Here is a 13,893-nt window from a genome sequence, read left to right as displayed (position 1 = left end):
TAAATAATGCAGAATTTTTATTTACAAGAAACTGTTTGTGGGTGAATAACAGTTGCACAATGTTTCAGTAAAATTGAAAACAATATTTCATGAATGAGAATATATGGGATCAGCAAAAAATGTTTTTTCGACAGTCTTAAAACAGAAATCAGATATAATAGAAATTCAGTTAAAAAAATAATTGGAAATGCCAAAAGGTTGAAATTATTCAATGCACGTCTTTCTGATTTATTTTTAAAACATTTTGCGTATTCAAGCATTTACTTCAATGTTCTCATTTCAATTAATAAACAGATGTCAAATGTTTTCTTTAGATGGGAAGCAAACACCTGTTTTTTGCATAAATGTCTCAGTCAAAATATTAAAAAAACAAAAGCAATACTAATACAAGGACCTGCTTTAATTTTGATTCTTCACTGGAGTACACAGATTTGGTTAAATATATTTAGACAGGCTTGCTTGCTACTATCTTGAACCACCAATCCAAACAAAATAATGATTGTCTTTTCTGATCCTGTCCTCCAAAGAGATGAGGGATGGTGTACATGAGAATCGGACGTCCACTTGGAACAACAGCATTTCTGCTTCTGCGTATTATGTGGGTGTTCCACATATGTGCAACTTGCTGCAGCTCTTCCTATTAAATATTAAGAATTTTAAAAAATTTCATATCAGTAAAAGAACACATTTCTCTTGGCTCAACATGTTACCCAAAAGCACCACACAGTGACAGTCAGAAAAGCAGAGTTTATCAAAAATACTCAACAACAAGAATAACAGTGGTAAACACGTGATACTGTGGAAGTAATTATTAAAAGTGAATTGTTTTAGACAGTGTGATTTTATGTTTCTGGCCAGTGAAATATGCATTTTTTTCATATCCTGAACCCAGTGATAATAGGGATGGTGCATGATGGGTGTTAAAGCAAACTTTTTATTCTCTCTCCGTGTCTCTCTTTCTCTCTAACACACACACACTAATAATAATGGATTGGATTTATATAGCACTTTTCAAGGCACCCAAAGCGCTTTACAATGCCACTATTCATTCACTCTCACATTCACACACTGGTGGAGGCAAGCTACAGTTGTAGCCACAGCTGCCCTGGGGCAGACTGACAGAAGCGAGGCTGCCATATCATGCCATCGGCCCCTCTGGCCAACACCAGTAGGCGGTAGGGTAAAGTGTCTTGCCCAAGGACACAACGACCAGGACAGAGAGCCTGGGGATCGAACCGGCAACCTTCCAGTTACAGATGCGCTTCCCAACCCCCAGCGCCACAGTCGCCCCGCAATGACTCATTAAAAGAATATAAACATGGTTACATACCTCGATGACGTTCAGGCACGTAAACAATATGAGCTGCTTGTCCAAAAAACATCCAGAAAAGCAGTCATGGTATTTTAGTTCCTGGAGACGATTTATACAGTGCTGAGCATGATGTTGTCTCAGAAAGGCCCACCAGCCTTCAATACGCTGATTGTGATTGCTGGATCCAGTAATAAAACAGTTTCTGACGTTCGGATCCATAGTCCATCGCAAGAATTGTTGCATCTCCGCCATTATGACATTTTCTGTTCCCAGATCAGAGCGAATCCTAGCAGGTGTTCCCATCCTCTTTTCAACTTCTGCTATGAAATATCCAGCAATGACTTTGGGATCATTGTTTGTTGAACAGGCATGAAGCCAAATCATAACTCTCGAAAAGCCATCAATAGCTCCATTTACACAGATTCCAAAAGGCTTCAGTTTGTCATAGGAGTCAACATGCCACATGGTCGGTGGTTCGATCCCAGGCTGCCTCCTGGCTGTGTGCCAAATATCCTTGGGCAAGATACTAACCCCGTGTTTGCCTACTGGTGGTGGTCAGAGGGCCCGGTGGCGCCAGTGTCCGGCAGCCTCGCCTCTGTCAGTGCGCCCCAGGGCAGCTGTGGCTACAATGTAGCTTGCCATCGCCAGTGTGTGAATGTGTGTGTGAATGGGTGAATGACTGAATGTAGTGTGAAGCGCTTTGGGGTCCTTAGGGACTAGAAAAGCGTTTACCATTTTATATGAAATTTGGTCCAGGATTTACATACGTGCATCACATTAGGATCACACTCCCCAAGCGTACTCTTAGCCCCGGGTCTAGGTACCCCTGCCCCAGGAGGGGGAAACTGCACCCAGACCCAGGTGGTGTTACCATTTTCCTTGGGGTGGGGAGAAAGAGACCGCCCCGACTCCGCAGCAGCAGGGAGGCCCCACATTCCAAACCCCAGTCGGATGGCCAACTCCTACTCTTAGCACCCCCGCTCCAGCAGGTCGCAGAGAGCGGGGGTGAGAGAAGACTCCAAACCTCCCTCCGCCCGCTCATATGTAGTGTTGATGCATGTGTGTTCTAAGGTGCCTTTTAAAACCCAGGAGGGCATGGAGCTACCTGCCAGAGAGCAGCAGGTAAGCGCATAGCTCCTCCTGATAGCCCTCAATGTCTACATGTATTTAAAATTGAGAGGTGGGCAACAACGCCAGGGGTGAGGTGTACACCCTGATGGTCTTTTGTATTCCGTGTAGCGTGCCCACCCCCAAGATCCTATATGTATGTGTTATGAGAGTGTGAGTAATGTGAATGTCTAAGTTGTGAGATAAAATTGAGGCACAGGCAGCCAGAAGGGGACAGAGGGGGGGATGCCTCCCCTGCACCCTGGTGACACACCTTTACCCCAAGGCCCTGCATGTGTGGGTGATTGTGGTGGAGTGGGAAGAGGGAGGCAGCTGGAGATGGGGAGGGAAGGAAGGGAGGGGCAAGTGACCCCTCCCTGGGGCCAGCTCCCACGCTGACCCCAGTAGGCACCCCCATACTCTGCAACTCGCCAGGGAAAGGGGGCCCAGGCCCATCCGGACCGGGGCCCATCATAACAGTACCGCCCGGCCCCACCACAGAGAAAACTGCACCCACACCGTCATCCACTCATCTTCCAGACTACACAAGACAATAGACGCCCAGACTGAGATCTTTCTCCACCTCTCCTGTATCTCCCCCTCCTGCAGAGTGAGTTCCTGAAGAACTCACTCTGCAACCCCGGGTTGTGCCCTCCAAGGAAGATGCTCCTGGGGAACCCCCCGACGCCCTAAGCCTGTCCCTACCCCCACACCAATCACAACAGCGAAGGTGGGACCAAACTATGACCCCCCACCCCCACTAGGTGATAGAGCTAATCAAAGGAGCCCAGAGCAATTGATCTGATGTGGTGGCAGAGGCTGTATCAACACTAATCTAATAGATAATTTCTATATTTGTTAGAATTAAGATTATTTTTATTTTTCCAGTTCATGAGGACTGTTTTCTTGGCTATGCATAGGGCAGTGAAAACCATATGGGCTATATTCTTATCTGTAGTGACATTATCTAAGCTGCCCAACAAACACACTAAAGGGGAAGCTGGAATGTTACATTTCAGACACTTTGATAAGTCTTCACATATCTCGCGCCAAAACTTCTGAAATGGTGGACAGAACCAAAGAGCGTGGATATAATTGTCCGGTGAATTGGTTTGGCAGTGTGAGCAGTTGTTGGTAGACGTAAAGCCCATCTTGAACATCCGATGACCTGTATAGTGCACTCTATGTAGTATTTTGTATTGAATTAATTGAAGACTGGGATTTCTAATTAGATGAAAGGTTTTTAAGCAAATCTGAGACCAGAAGTTTAGGTCTAAGTTAACTGATAAATCCGCTTCCCATTTTGCAATAGGAAGTGATATTGATTCATCTGTTTTAGAAAGCATTCTTTATCTTTTGGAAAGTAATTTGGGGGCTTTAAGAGTAAGAAATTGAACCACACTTGGTGGTGTTTGTAGTTCAACTTGACCCGGTTTAAATTTCATTTTTACTATGGATTTAATTTGTTGATATTCTAAAAATCTTTTCTTGTTGATCCCATATTGTGTAACTAGTCTGTCAAATGAAATAAATTCTGTTCCTTCTAATATATGTTCTAAATATTTGATTCCTTTACCACTCCAATCTGAAAAGTTTATCATATTATTGTTTTGTAATATGTCAGGGTTGTTCCAGATAGGTGTACGTTTGCATGGGATTAATGAAGACTCAATTTTAGAAACTCCCACCATGCTGTCAGAGAAGAGCTGATGTTGATGCTTTTGAAGCATTCATGTCGTTGGATGTTTGAGCTGATAAATGATAGATCTGAAATCTCTATATTATTGCAAAGTGCTTGTTCTACATCTAGCCAAGGTTCATCTAAGAAGGTATGTTTTAGCCATCCTGAGATAAACTGAAGCCTGTTGGCTAAGAAGTAGTGCTGAAAGTTAGGTAGTACTAATCCTCCTTTATCCTTGGTCTTTTGTAGTGTTTTTAAGCTTATGAAAACACTACAAGCTTGGGAGAAACATTAATACCTAAATATTTTATATTTCCCCATTGCAGTGGTGTAGAAGAAGAATTATGGAAGGAGCAATTAATCGGAAGGAGTGTAGATTTTGACCAGTTAATATCTGATATTCTTGCAAAAGAGTTTATCAATTCAATCACCCCAGAGATATTGGTTTGTGAGTTTTGGAGAAAAAGTAACACATCATCCGCATAAAGGCTGATTTTGTGTTCCACGTTCTTGCATTTTATGCCCTTCATTACTGAATTCTGTCTAATTGCTGCTACTAGTGGTTCAATAAAAATTGCAAACAGTGAAGGGGGAAGTGGGCATCCCTGCGTGGTGCCCCTCAGGAGACAGAAGCTTGAGGATGTTTGGTCATTTGTTTTGACACAAGCTGTTGGGGAATTATATAATATTTTTAACCAGTTTATGAAAGAGGATCCAAAACCAAATTAGTGTAAAGTTGCAAATAGAAATTTCCAGTTAACTCTGTCAAATGCTTTTAATGCATCTAAAGAAAATATTGTAGTTTCAAGGTTTTTACTGTATGAGTAGTCTATCAAATTAAGTAATCTGCGTGTATTTTTTGATGAGTGCCTACCTTTTATGAAACCAGTTTGGTCAGGATGAATTAAGAGGGGGGTTATTTTCTCTAGTCTCTTTGAGAGAGCTTTGCAGATTATTTTAAGGTCTACATTTATAAGGGATATTGGACGATAGCTTGAGGGATATACAGGGTTTTTGCCTGGTTTTAGCAGGAGATTAATGTTTGCAGAATTCATATTTGGTGGAAGTCAGCCCTTTTCTTTGATTTCCAACAACGTTCTGTAAAAAACTGGTGCTAGAATCGACCAGAATTCTTTGTAGAATTCTGCAGGAAAGCCGTCTGGACCTGGAGCCTTATTATTGGGTATACTTATCAGGGCTTCCTGGAGTTCACCTGGTGTCAGTGGTGAATCCAGTGCCATTGCTTGAGTGTCTAATAATTTTGGAAGAGTTATGTTGTCCAAAAACTGATCAATTTCATTTTTAGATGGGTTTATTTGTGGTGAATACAATCTTTTATAGAAATCCCTGAAAATGTTGTTTGTTTGTTTCGGGTCATATATTGTGTTCCCAGATGAATCTTGAACAGCACCTATAGTTGTTCTTTATTTATTTATTTTTAGCTGGTTTGCTAGAAATTGACCGGATTTATTACCGTGTTCATAATTTTGAAAGCGTAGTCTTTGTACTAAGAATTTTGTTTTTTTTTTATCAATCATCTCATTTAATTCTAGTTTTGTTTTGCATATTTTGTTCAATGTTTCCTGATCTTGGTGGGACACGTAGGCTTCTTCTAGTGATGTAATGTTTTTTTCTAATTCCTTAATATTTTTGTTTTCTTCTTTCTTTTTATGTGATGAGAAAGAAATTATTTTACCTCTCATTACAGCTTTGCTTCCCATAGAACAGATGCTGAAGTTCCGGGAGTGTCATTATAGTCTAAATATGAAGTCCACTCTTTTTTAAAATATTTAATAAAGTCTTCATCTTTAAGTAGTGATGTATTTTACTTGGCGTAGTATTATTCTTGTGCATTAGTGTTAAAGATACAGGAGCATGATCGCTAACAGCTATAGGGTGAATCTCAGTGTCTGAAATGCTACTCAGCAGTGAGCTGCTGACCAAAAAAATAATCCAGACGAGAGTAGGAGTGATGAACATGTGAGAAAAAAGTATATTCCTTACTGGTGGGGTGAAGGGAGCGCCATGCATCGCAAAGAGTCGCTCATATGCTGTTTGATTATATTTGTGGACTGCCAATTGCGGCGAGTTCCTGCTGTACTGAGCCTATCTATTTCTTCATTTAGTCCAAGGTTGAGGTTGCCTCCAAGAACAAATGTGCCATCTAAGTGTTCAGAGAGTGCACTGAAAAAACCGTGAAAGAATGAGGGATCATCAACATTTGGACCATATACACTTACAATACATAGCTTTTTATCACGTATAGATAGTTTAATGATTAAGAATCTGCCCTCTGGATCTATAACTGTATCGAGTACTGTGAAATTAATATTTTTATGTATTAAAATTGCTACTCCCCTTTGTCTAGAATTATAACAAGCTGAGAACACATTAGGAAACTCAGGTGTTTTAAGTTCATTCGAACCTCTAAGAGGTCTGTGGGTCTCTTGTAAAAGGACAACATCTGCCTGTTCTCTGGAGCCAGCTCCATTTATATTCCATGTAACAAACCTTAGTGCGCCCATAGATGTCTGTGTATAACTAGGGGTGTACGCTGTGTGTGTCGCTTAGACAGGTGGAGAGAATACATCATTTGTTGATAAATAAAGAGAAGGAGAGAGAGAAAAAATGTGTGGCGAGATGCTCCCTGAGTTTGACTATATGTGTGCATATTTACTAATATGAGTACGCTTGGCTTAAGTGTGTGTATCCTATAGGTCTGTGTGCGCTGTCTGACTGATGTAAATGCGCTGTCGTTGAGCGCATGATTTTGCATGATCGTGCTGTGCGTATGTGTCGAAATAAAGGATGTTGATTGTGGATGTGTGTGGAAGCAGGTGATCGAAGCAGTGAAAGAAAATAAAAAAAGGAAGAAACCAAGGACAAGGGTGAGCAGCATAAAAACAAGAGGGGGAAAAAGACGGGGAAAAAAACGAGAAGAAAAAAAACGGAAACAATCCAATTAAACCATTGACGGAGAGTGACGGTGTAAATTTTGCTATGATATTACACTTAAGATGCGATTTGAGTTAAACAGATGTTAATGCAAGTTAGTGTGAGTGGATAGGGAAAGGGTGTAGCGGATTCTTATCTGGTGTGAAGTTAATACAGCCACGGAGTGATGTCGGGATCACGGTGAAGCTGTCCGTCCACGTACAGCCGGTCCACAGCAATGACAGCGCGGGAGCCCTTCTGGATGAAGCCGCGTTGGATTGGGAAGAGGACCCTGCGTCATTCCAGGATCTCTTTGGGAAACTGGTCGTTCACGCTGAAGTCCGTTCCTTTTAATTCCCTGCCGTGGCTTTTCACCTGTTCCTTTTGTTTGAAGTGGCCGAATGTGGCCACAATAGGACGTGGTCTCCCGGCCGCTGCCCGCATGGGGCCGATGCGATGCACCCTATCAAAGGCGATGTTCTTCACCGTGTCCTCCGGCAGCTTCAGGTGGGTTTTGATGAAGCTTTTTACCATAGTCTCCGCGTCTTCTCCAGCGGCTTCTGGAATACCAGAAAATACGAGATTATCTCGCATGCCACGAGCTTGTAGATCAATAACTGTTTCTTTTATTTTTTTATTTTCTCTATTTAGCTGGGTAACATTGTCTGTGAGACATTTCACCGACTCCCTTAGCGTGGCATTTTCAGCAGCGAGCGTTTCCACCTGCTGCTGGCTGAACTCCAGGGATTCTCGCAAGGATTTAAATTCCCGGTGAAGAATCTCCACCAAGGACAGCCTTTCATCGAACCTGGACAATCGTTGGTCGATTGACTCCAATATGTCGACAATATCTTTGCTGGCTGGCGATGTTGTGCCGGGGGAATCTGCAGGGTGAAGTCTTTTTGACGACGGCGTGTCAGGTTTGGCCGGGGAAGCTGCACTCTGGACCTTCTTCATCCACTGAAACAGCACTTTTACGTGTTTTTAACGATATCTTTTTAGCTACTGATTGTGAAAGTTCCGTGATCCTTGTGCTTTTAGATCTTACTGCAGCGTTTGACACTGTTGACCACAATATTCTTATCTCTCGTTTGAAACACCTGGTTGGCATTAAAGGTGCAGCACTGCATCTGCTTCACTCATATTTGAGTGAAAGAACGTTTAGTGTTAAAGTTGAAAATTTTGAGTCCACCTCAGCCCCCCTTCCTTGTGGGGTGCCCCAGGGATCAATCCTTGGCCCTCTTCTTCTTTTATTATACCTGCTCCCTTTGGGGTCTATTTTTAGAAAACACGAAATATCCTTTCACTGCTACGCAGACGACTGCCAAATTTATTTGCCTTTAGCACCAAATGGCCCAGGCTCCATCCAAATCCTTTTGAACTGCCTTGAAGATATCAAAGCTTGGATGGCTCTGAACTTTTGGAGTTTCAATGAGAGTAAAACGGAGGTGATTGTATTTAGACCTAAAAATATTTCATACAGCCTGCTCGTAAATTGTGGTTGGCTAGGGTCTTATATCAAGCAGCATGTGACAAACTTGGGAGTCATTATGGACGCAGATTTTAAATTGGACAAACATATTAGTTCAGCGTTGCAAAAAGGCTTTTTCCAACTGAGGCAAATAGCTAAGCTGAAGCCAGTTTTGTCAAGACGTGACATGGAGAAGGTAATACATGCCTTTATTTCAACATGGCTTGACTACTGTAATGCACTGTTTTTTAGAGTCAGCCAACGATCTCTTGCTCGTCTTCAGCTCATTCAAAATGCCGCTGCCCGCCTCTTAACTGATACCCACAGCTATGAACATGTAACATCTATCCTGTCTTCTCTTCATTGGCTTCCTGTTCATCACAGAATTAATATCAAAGTCCTAATACTGGTTTATAAATGCCTTAATGCTGAAGTAACTCGGAAATGTATGGGGGATCTTGCTCCCCCATACATTTCCAAGTTACTTCAGCCTTATATTCCTTCACGGACCCTTAGATCAGCTGACCAGCTGCTGTTGGTTGTCCCAAAATCAAGGCTTAAACGTAGAAGAGAACGAGCCTTTTCAGTTATGGCCCCAAAACTTTGGAATATGCTGCCTTTAAATATTAGACAGGCATCTTCGTTTCCTGTTTTTAAAATACTTTTGAAAACACACCTTTTTTCGATAGCGTTCAGACTGGCTTGAGTTGATATGGTTTTTGAGTGTCAGTGGTTGTATTTTGTGTTTTACCCTGTGTTTCTGTACAGCACTTTGGGCAAACTTTTTGCTTTTAAACGTGCTATATAAATAAACTGGATGGATTTGGATTTGAATAATTGTTGATGTAGGTTACAAATAAGTCTTCTATTGATTTGAATTGAATTCGTTGTGCTATGCTGCTTTGTTCACTGTGGCTTTGCGGGCTAATGCTTGATGTATTTTGTAGGAAAACCAGCCTACAAAATGCTGGAATGCGATCCAGACTGGGCACCCTCTATCAACCTGGGACATACCGAGTTTAAAGCTGCTACCACAGCGAGATTTGATCGGTTAAGAGAGAGAGAGAGTGATATCAAAACAGCCACAAAAAGTCCCGCATATATGTGCCCAAGTGTTGTATTGAAGCAATCAAGTGATGAATAACTGTTTTCCAGTATGTTGTTTTGAAATGATTATTTTTGTTTGGTTGGTTTTTTTGCATTGTTGATTTGTTTTTCACTGAAGCAGCTAATACAGCATAATGGAATACAATTTGGCATCTTTCTTGTAAGATTCTATAATAGAACGAAACAATAATGCCAGTTATAAATAAAGACAATAAATGTAATGAATTATGAAACACTTATTTTAGCAGACTAACATGTGAGCTGGAGTGAGCTGGAGTGTTCTGGAACGTTATATTTGGTCTTCGAATGGCTGCAATCCAGGCCATCCATCGCCTCTTTGTTACCTCGGAAACATGGCTTGAACAATTTCTCTTCCACAACAGAATCCGATAAAAACCGCTTGCCACTCGTACCTACAATCCTTTGCGGTTTTACCCCGGAAATGACGTCACATTTTCAATCTGTATTGGATCTGAAAATTAACAACAGCAGTGAAATGGAATAGTCCAAATTACCAAAGTAAACTGGACCTGGGCTTGTTGCAGGGATCTGAAGTTACTAAACATTTTGTGAGTGTATGCACTCACACTTAGGACCATATAATAATAAATATGTGCGTGATGAAAGTTGGGCAGCACGCTAACGTCTTTAGTCCACTCTGTATGCTCGTATGGGTCTAAGCCTTTCACTCCTTTGATTTTTTTTCCTCATAATTTTTTTTTTGCCTTTTTGTCACGTCTGTCTTTGTACGGACCTGCAGTGTTTTCCTTCGTTTTGTACATAACTGTTTTTGGGGCAAATAAAATGCAAGTAGGGATTAAAACTGCAGAATTAATGATTACCGGTGCTGGAAATGCTAGCGATTGATGCAGTGTTTTGATTTTGCTGCCACTCGTACCTACAATGCAATGCGCAAAAGTAATGTGGTCTGTCGATCTCTATTAACCTAACCCCAGTGAAAGTAGGCTCACAAAGGCTCTGGACCCAGAGAGAACCCACACAGAAAAGTCAGATGGTGGATTCAAACTCAGGGCTTTCTCGCTGTGAGGCCACAGTGCTAACCACTGCTTCACCCTGATGCCCTTGCCACCACCCTTTGTTCTGCAAATTCCTGTTTTTCCTTAACTGTGAACCTTGTCGCATCAAGGAACAGCACAGCCCTCATTCTAGCCTTCTGTTTCTGTTTGCCTTGTTCTTACATGAAGAGAATAACTAAGGCTCATTATTAGCACTCCTCAGGGCTGAAAGTCTTTAGATGTGTCTCATGACACATCTACACATTCAAAACCACCTGCTGCTTCCTTCCATTGCCGTAACTGTTAACTCAACTTTCTTCAAACATAGGAAAAACACATAGTGTAGTCATCACAAAGGCTCTGAATCTCTCTGTGACCTCCGGATAAAAACGAGGCAAAGTGTGTTTGTTGAATCAGGGGAGAGTACGTGGGAATTGAGGGCAGATGAGAGGTCCCGTTTATAGCGATGCTGCCTCTCTGTCTGCAGCCAAATAGCTGCCTACACAAGCACTGCATCCTTCCCCTAAGCGGCTGACCTCCTCTCTGCTCCCACTCCTCAAATGGCAGCAAAGTCATGCAGGGAAATCTACCATCCACTTCCAGCACAGAGTTTGATCAGACATTCTTCTTCTAAACTTGTAAAAGTAGTGAAGTTAGAATGCAGAATTGTGCCAAATTTGAATTGCAATCTTTTTTTTAAACTGCTTTGACAATTTAGCTAGTCTATTTTCAGAAGTATTCTTTCATTATTCTCCTTGGAGAATTAGACTATGAAGACTGCATAAATCACCTGCATATGTCGTTTTTTTGCTGGCCTAACTGCACGAAACTTTGGAGCATCTTATCTTATTTTTCAAAGAAGAAGAAGAAATTAAATGAAATCACACCAAGTCCACCACGTCACTGGTGAAACATCTAGCTTTAGAGATCATGCCAGGGTTACAATTTGGGGTAGAACCAAATACCTTTATCTCTTAATATAAAGTCCCTTGAGAGTGCTTTTTGTTGTGTACTGGGGGTATTTAAAAAAAATTTATATAATTAAATTTTATATTTTCAGAAAAGTAATTTACAGGAGAAAAATGTAATGCTCACACATATACGATAATAATAATAATAATAATAATTATAATCATAATTACAATATATAATAATATGTGTATATATAATAATAATAATATAGAAATACTGTATAAACTACTAAGGCTGGATACTGTATATCCCAAGATAACATAAATGAAATGCATCGCCAGCTTTGGTTTAAAATGAGCTCCTTGGCTAAATAAGTACTGATATTAAACTGCTCTTTTTTTTTTATCTCTCACTTTCTCCCATTTTCAAGTTCACATTTGTTTTTCTTTCTTTTACAGTTCTCAGCATCCATAAGCGTCCAGTAAGGGGTCATGGAGGCATCAGCTTTCCTATGAAGAGCTGGAAGTGCATGGTGGACTGGGCTCTCAGCCCTGAGAACAAGGTCAACATTTCTAACAACATCCTGTCTACTGGCAAGCCAGGTGAGAGCTGTCAGAATAAGAAGTTAGCAGAAATATGAAAATAACATTCTAAACATAATCACCAAATACTGATTGCACGGAGCTTGGCTTCTGATTGACAATTCAGGAACACACGCTTGAATCTGTGAATGTTTGTGTTTGTTTGTTTGGTTGGGCAGGAGCTGTCAAGATACAAAGGCAAAATGGGGAACAGCAGTTGATTTATAAAACCGTGTTTACTGCCATTAATCTGCAAAGCAAAGCACCCTGCTCAGACAAATGCGTGCGGAGATGCTCGTATTTAATGTCGCAAATAAAACATGCAGGAGAATAAAATCAGTTTTACAGCTGTACAACAAAAAGTCACATTGTCTTCAATCAGGCCTGAGTAAGTTTCATAAAATGTTAATACAGAGCCCATCTGCTTTAACAATGTGATGGCACTGAATCACAAGCAGGAGCATTTACATACTGACTTGTGTCTTATAGTAAAAGGGAATTACACAACACTGGTTTTGGAGGAGGGAGGCACCATGACAAAGAAAATGAGCAAATTATGTGTGTGTGAAATACATAATGTGTTTATATGATAGATATTTGCCTTGAGTCATTTTATCTTAAATTATAAAATAGGTCATTAACATTTATGAAAATGATTAATCAATACAGGGCCTAGTGCCATATAACCCACAACTAGAGCTTAATTTAGCAATATTTTCTTCACTTCAGTCAACGTTTGCAGTATCCCAGAGCAAACGGAGCTTGTGAAGTTGTAGTTCCATGACCTCTGACACCAAAACTCAGCTGCCAAGCAAACAGAGAGGAAAATAGTGATCCTTAGCCTTTAGAAATAATGTTCCTAAGAGGTTGTAAAGGGTTTCCATCTGGAAAAAAATAGGAGACGCCAGAGACATAAAGGACATAAATCAACACTATGGTGACTGTGGTTCAGGAGGTAGCCGTATTGCCTGCTATTTGTAAGACAACCCATCAATATTTTAGAGTATCGAGATTCTAAACCCTGATTTGCCTTGTCAAAGCTTTTAGGCTTAGAATAAAAGAGCTGTATGAATGTCTGTGAATGGGTGAATGAGGCTTGTAGTAAAAAGCACTTTGAGCGCTCAAATAGTAAAAAAGCAAAAATACCAGTCCATTTTTTAAAAAACATTTTAAGTTTTTAATCATATTTTTCTGTTGATTCTTTGGAGTTTCCAGTTTGTATATCTTTGTGGGAAAAAAAGTTAGATAATTTAGATAATATTTAAAATAACCGCCCAGAGGTGTTTCATGATTGCAGTTGAGACTTGCTTCTGATTTTGAATTACACTAAGAAGTCCTGTTCCCTGTGACGTTTCCAAAGTATCTCTGTTATTGGCCAAGCTTGGCCATTTTCTTTTCAATTATATATATATAGAAATGCATTTTCAGCTTCTATACAGCTTTTGAGGGTATACATGACAGCGACTGAATGTTCTCTATGTGCTACAAAAACTAGCACAGATTCAGCACATCGTCTTAAGATGAGTATATAGCCATGAGTGGTAATTCATTGGTGGAGTTCAAAGATGTTCCCTTGGCCAAACTGAATGCACAGTACAGTAAAATCTTGCCAGAGTCTACCCAGGGAAACCCTCCCAGGTGGACAAAGCATCTGCAAGTACCAGTATCTCAGCTGGCTCATTTGGTGTCAACCTTTGTGATGTCACAAAGGTGACCATGTCCTTAGTCAAAAGTTTGGTTGATGTAGGATGAATTTAATGAGTTTCTGAGCA

The 13,893-nt window shown here is 40.8% G+C and overlaps 1 protein-coding gene across 10 annotated transcripts in view; it reads left to right on the top strand.

Annotated features, from left to right (window-relative positions):
* Positions 1-13,893, top strand: part of adgrb1a (adhesion G protein-coupled receptor B1a) — a 210,769-nt gene that overhangs the window by 118,981 nt on the left and 77,895 nt on the right. For all 10 annotated transcript variants that reach the window (XM_086310179.1, XM_086310171.1, XM_086310173.1 and 7 more), the window contains one exon: positions 11,999-12,142. In XM_086310179.1, the coding sequence (XP_086166305.1) occupies positions 11,999-12,142 (144 nt within the window). The remainder of the gene's footprint in view (positions 1-11,998; positions 12,143-13,893) is intronic.

The sequence above is a fragment of the Aulonocara sp. 'chitande type north' Nkhata Bay genome, linkage group LG11 (genome assembly GCF_057382095.1).
Source record: "Aulonocara sp. 'chitande type north' Nkhata Bay isolate Kocher_YH1m ecotype deep benthic linkage group LG11, A_spYH_male_GT1.1, whole genome shotgun sequence".
NCBI classification, from domain to species: Eukaryota; Metazoa; Chordata; class Actinopteri; order Cichliformes; family Cichlidae; genus Aulonocara; species Aulonocara sp. 'chitande type north' Nkhata Bay.
Note: the sequence above shows the minus strand (reverse complement) of the source record. Positions and strands in the feature narration are given on the sequence as shown.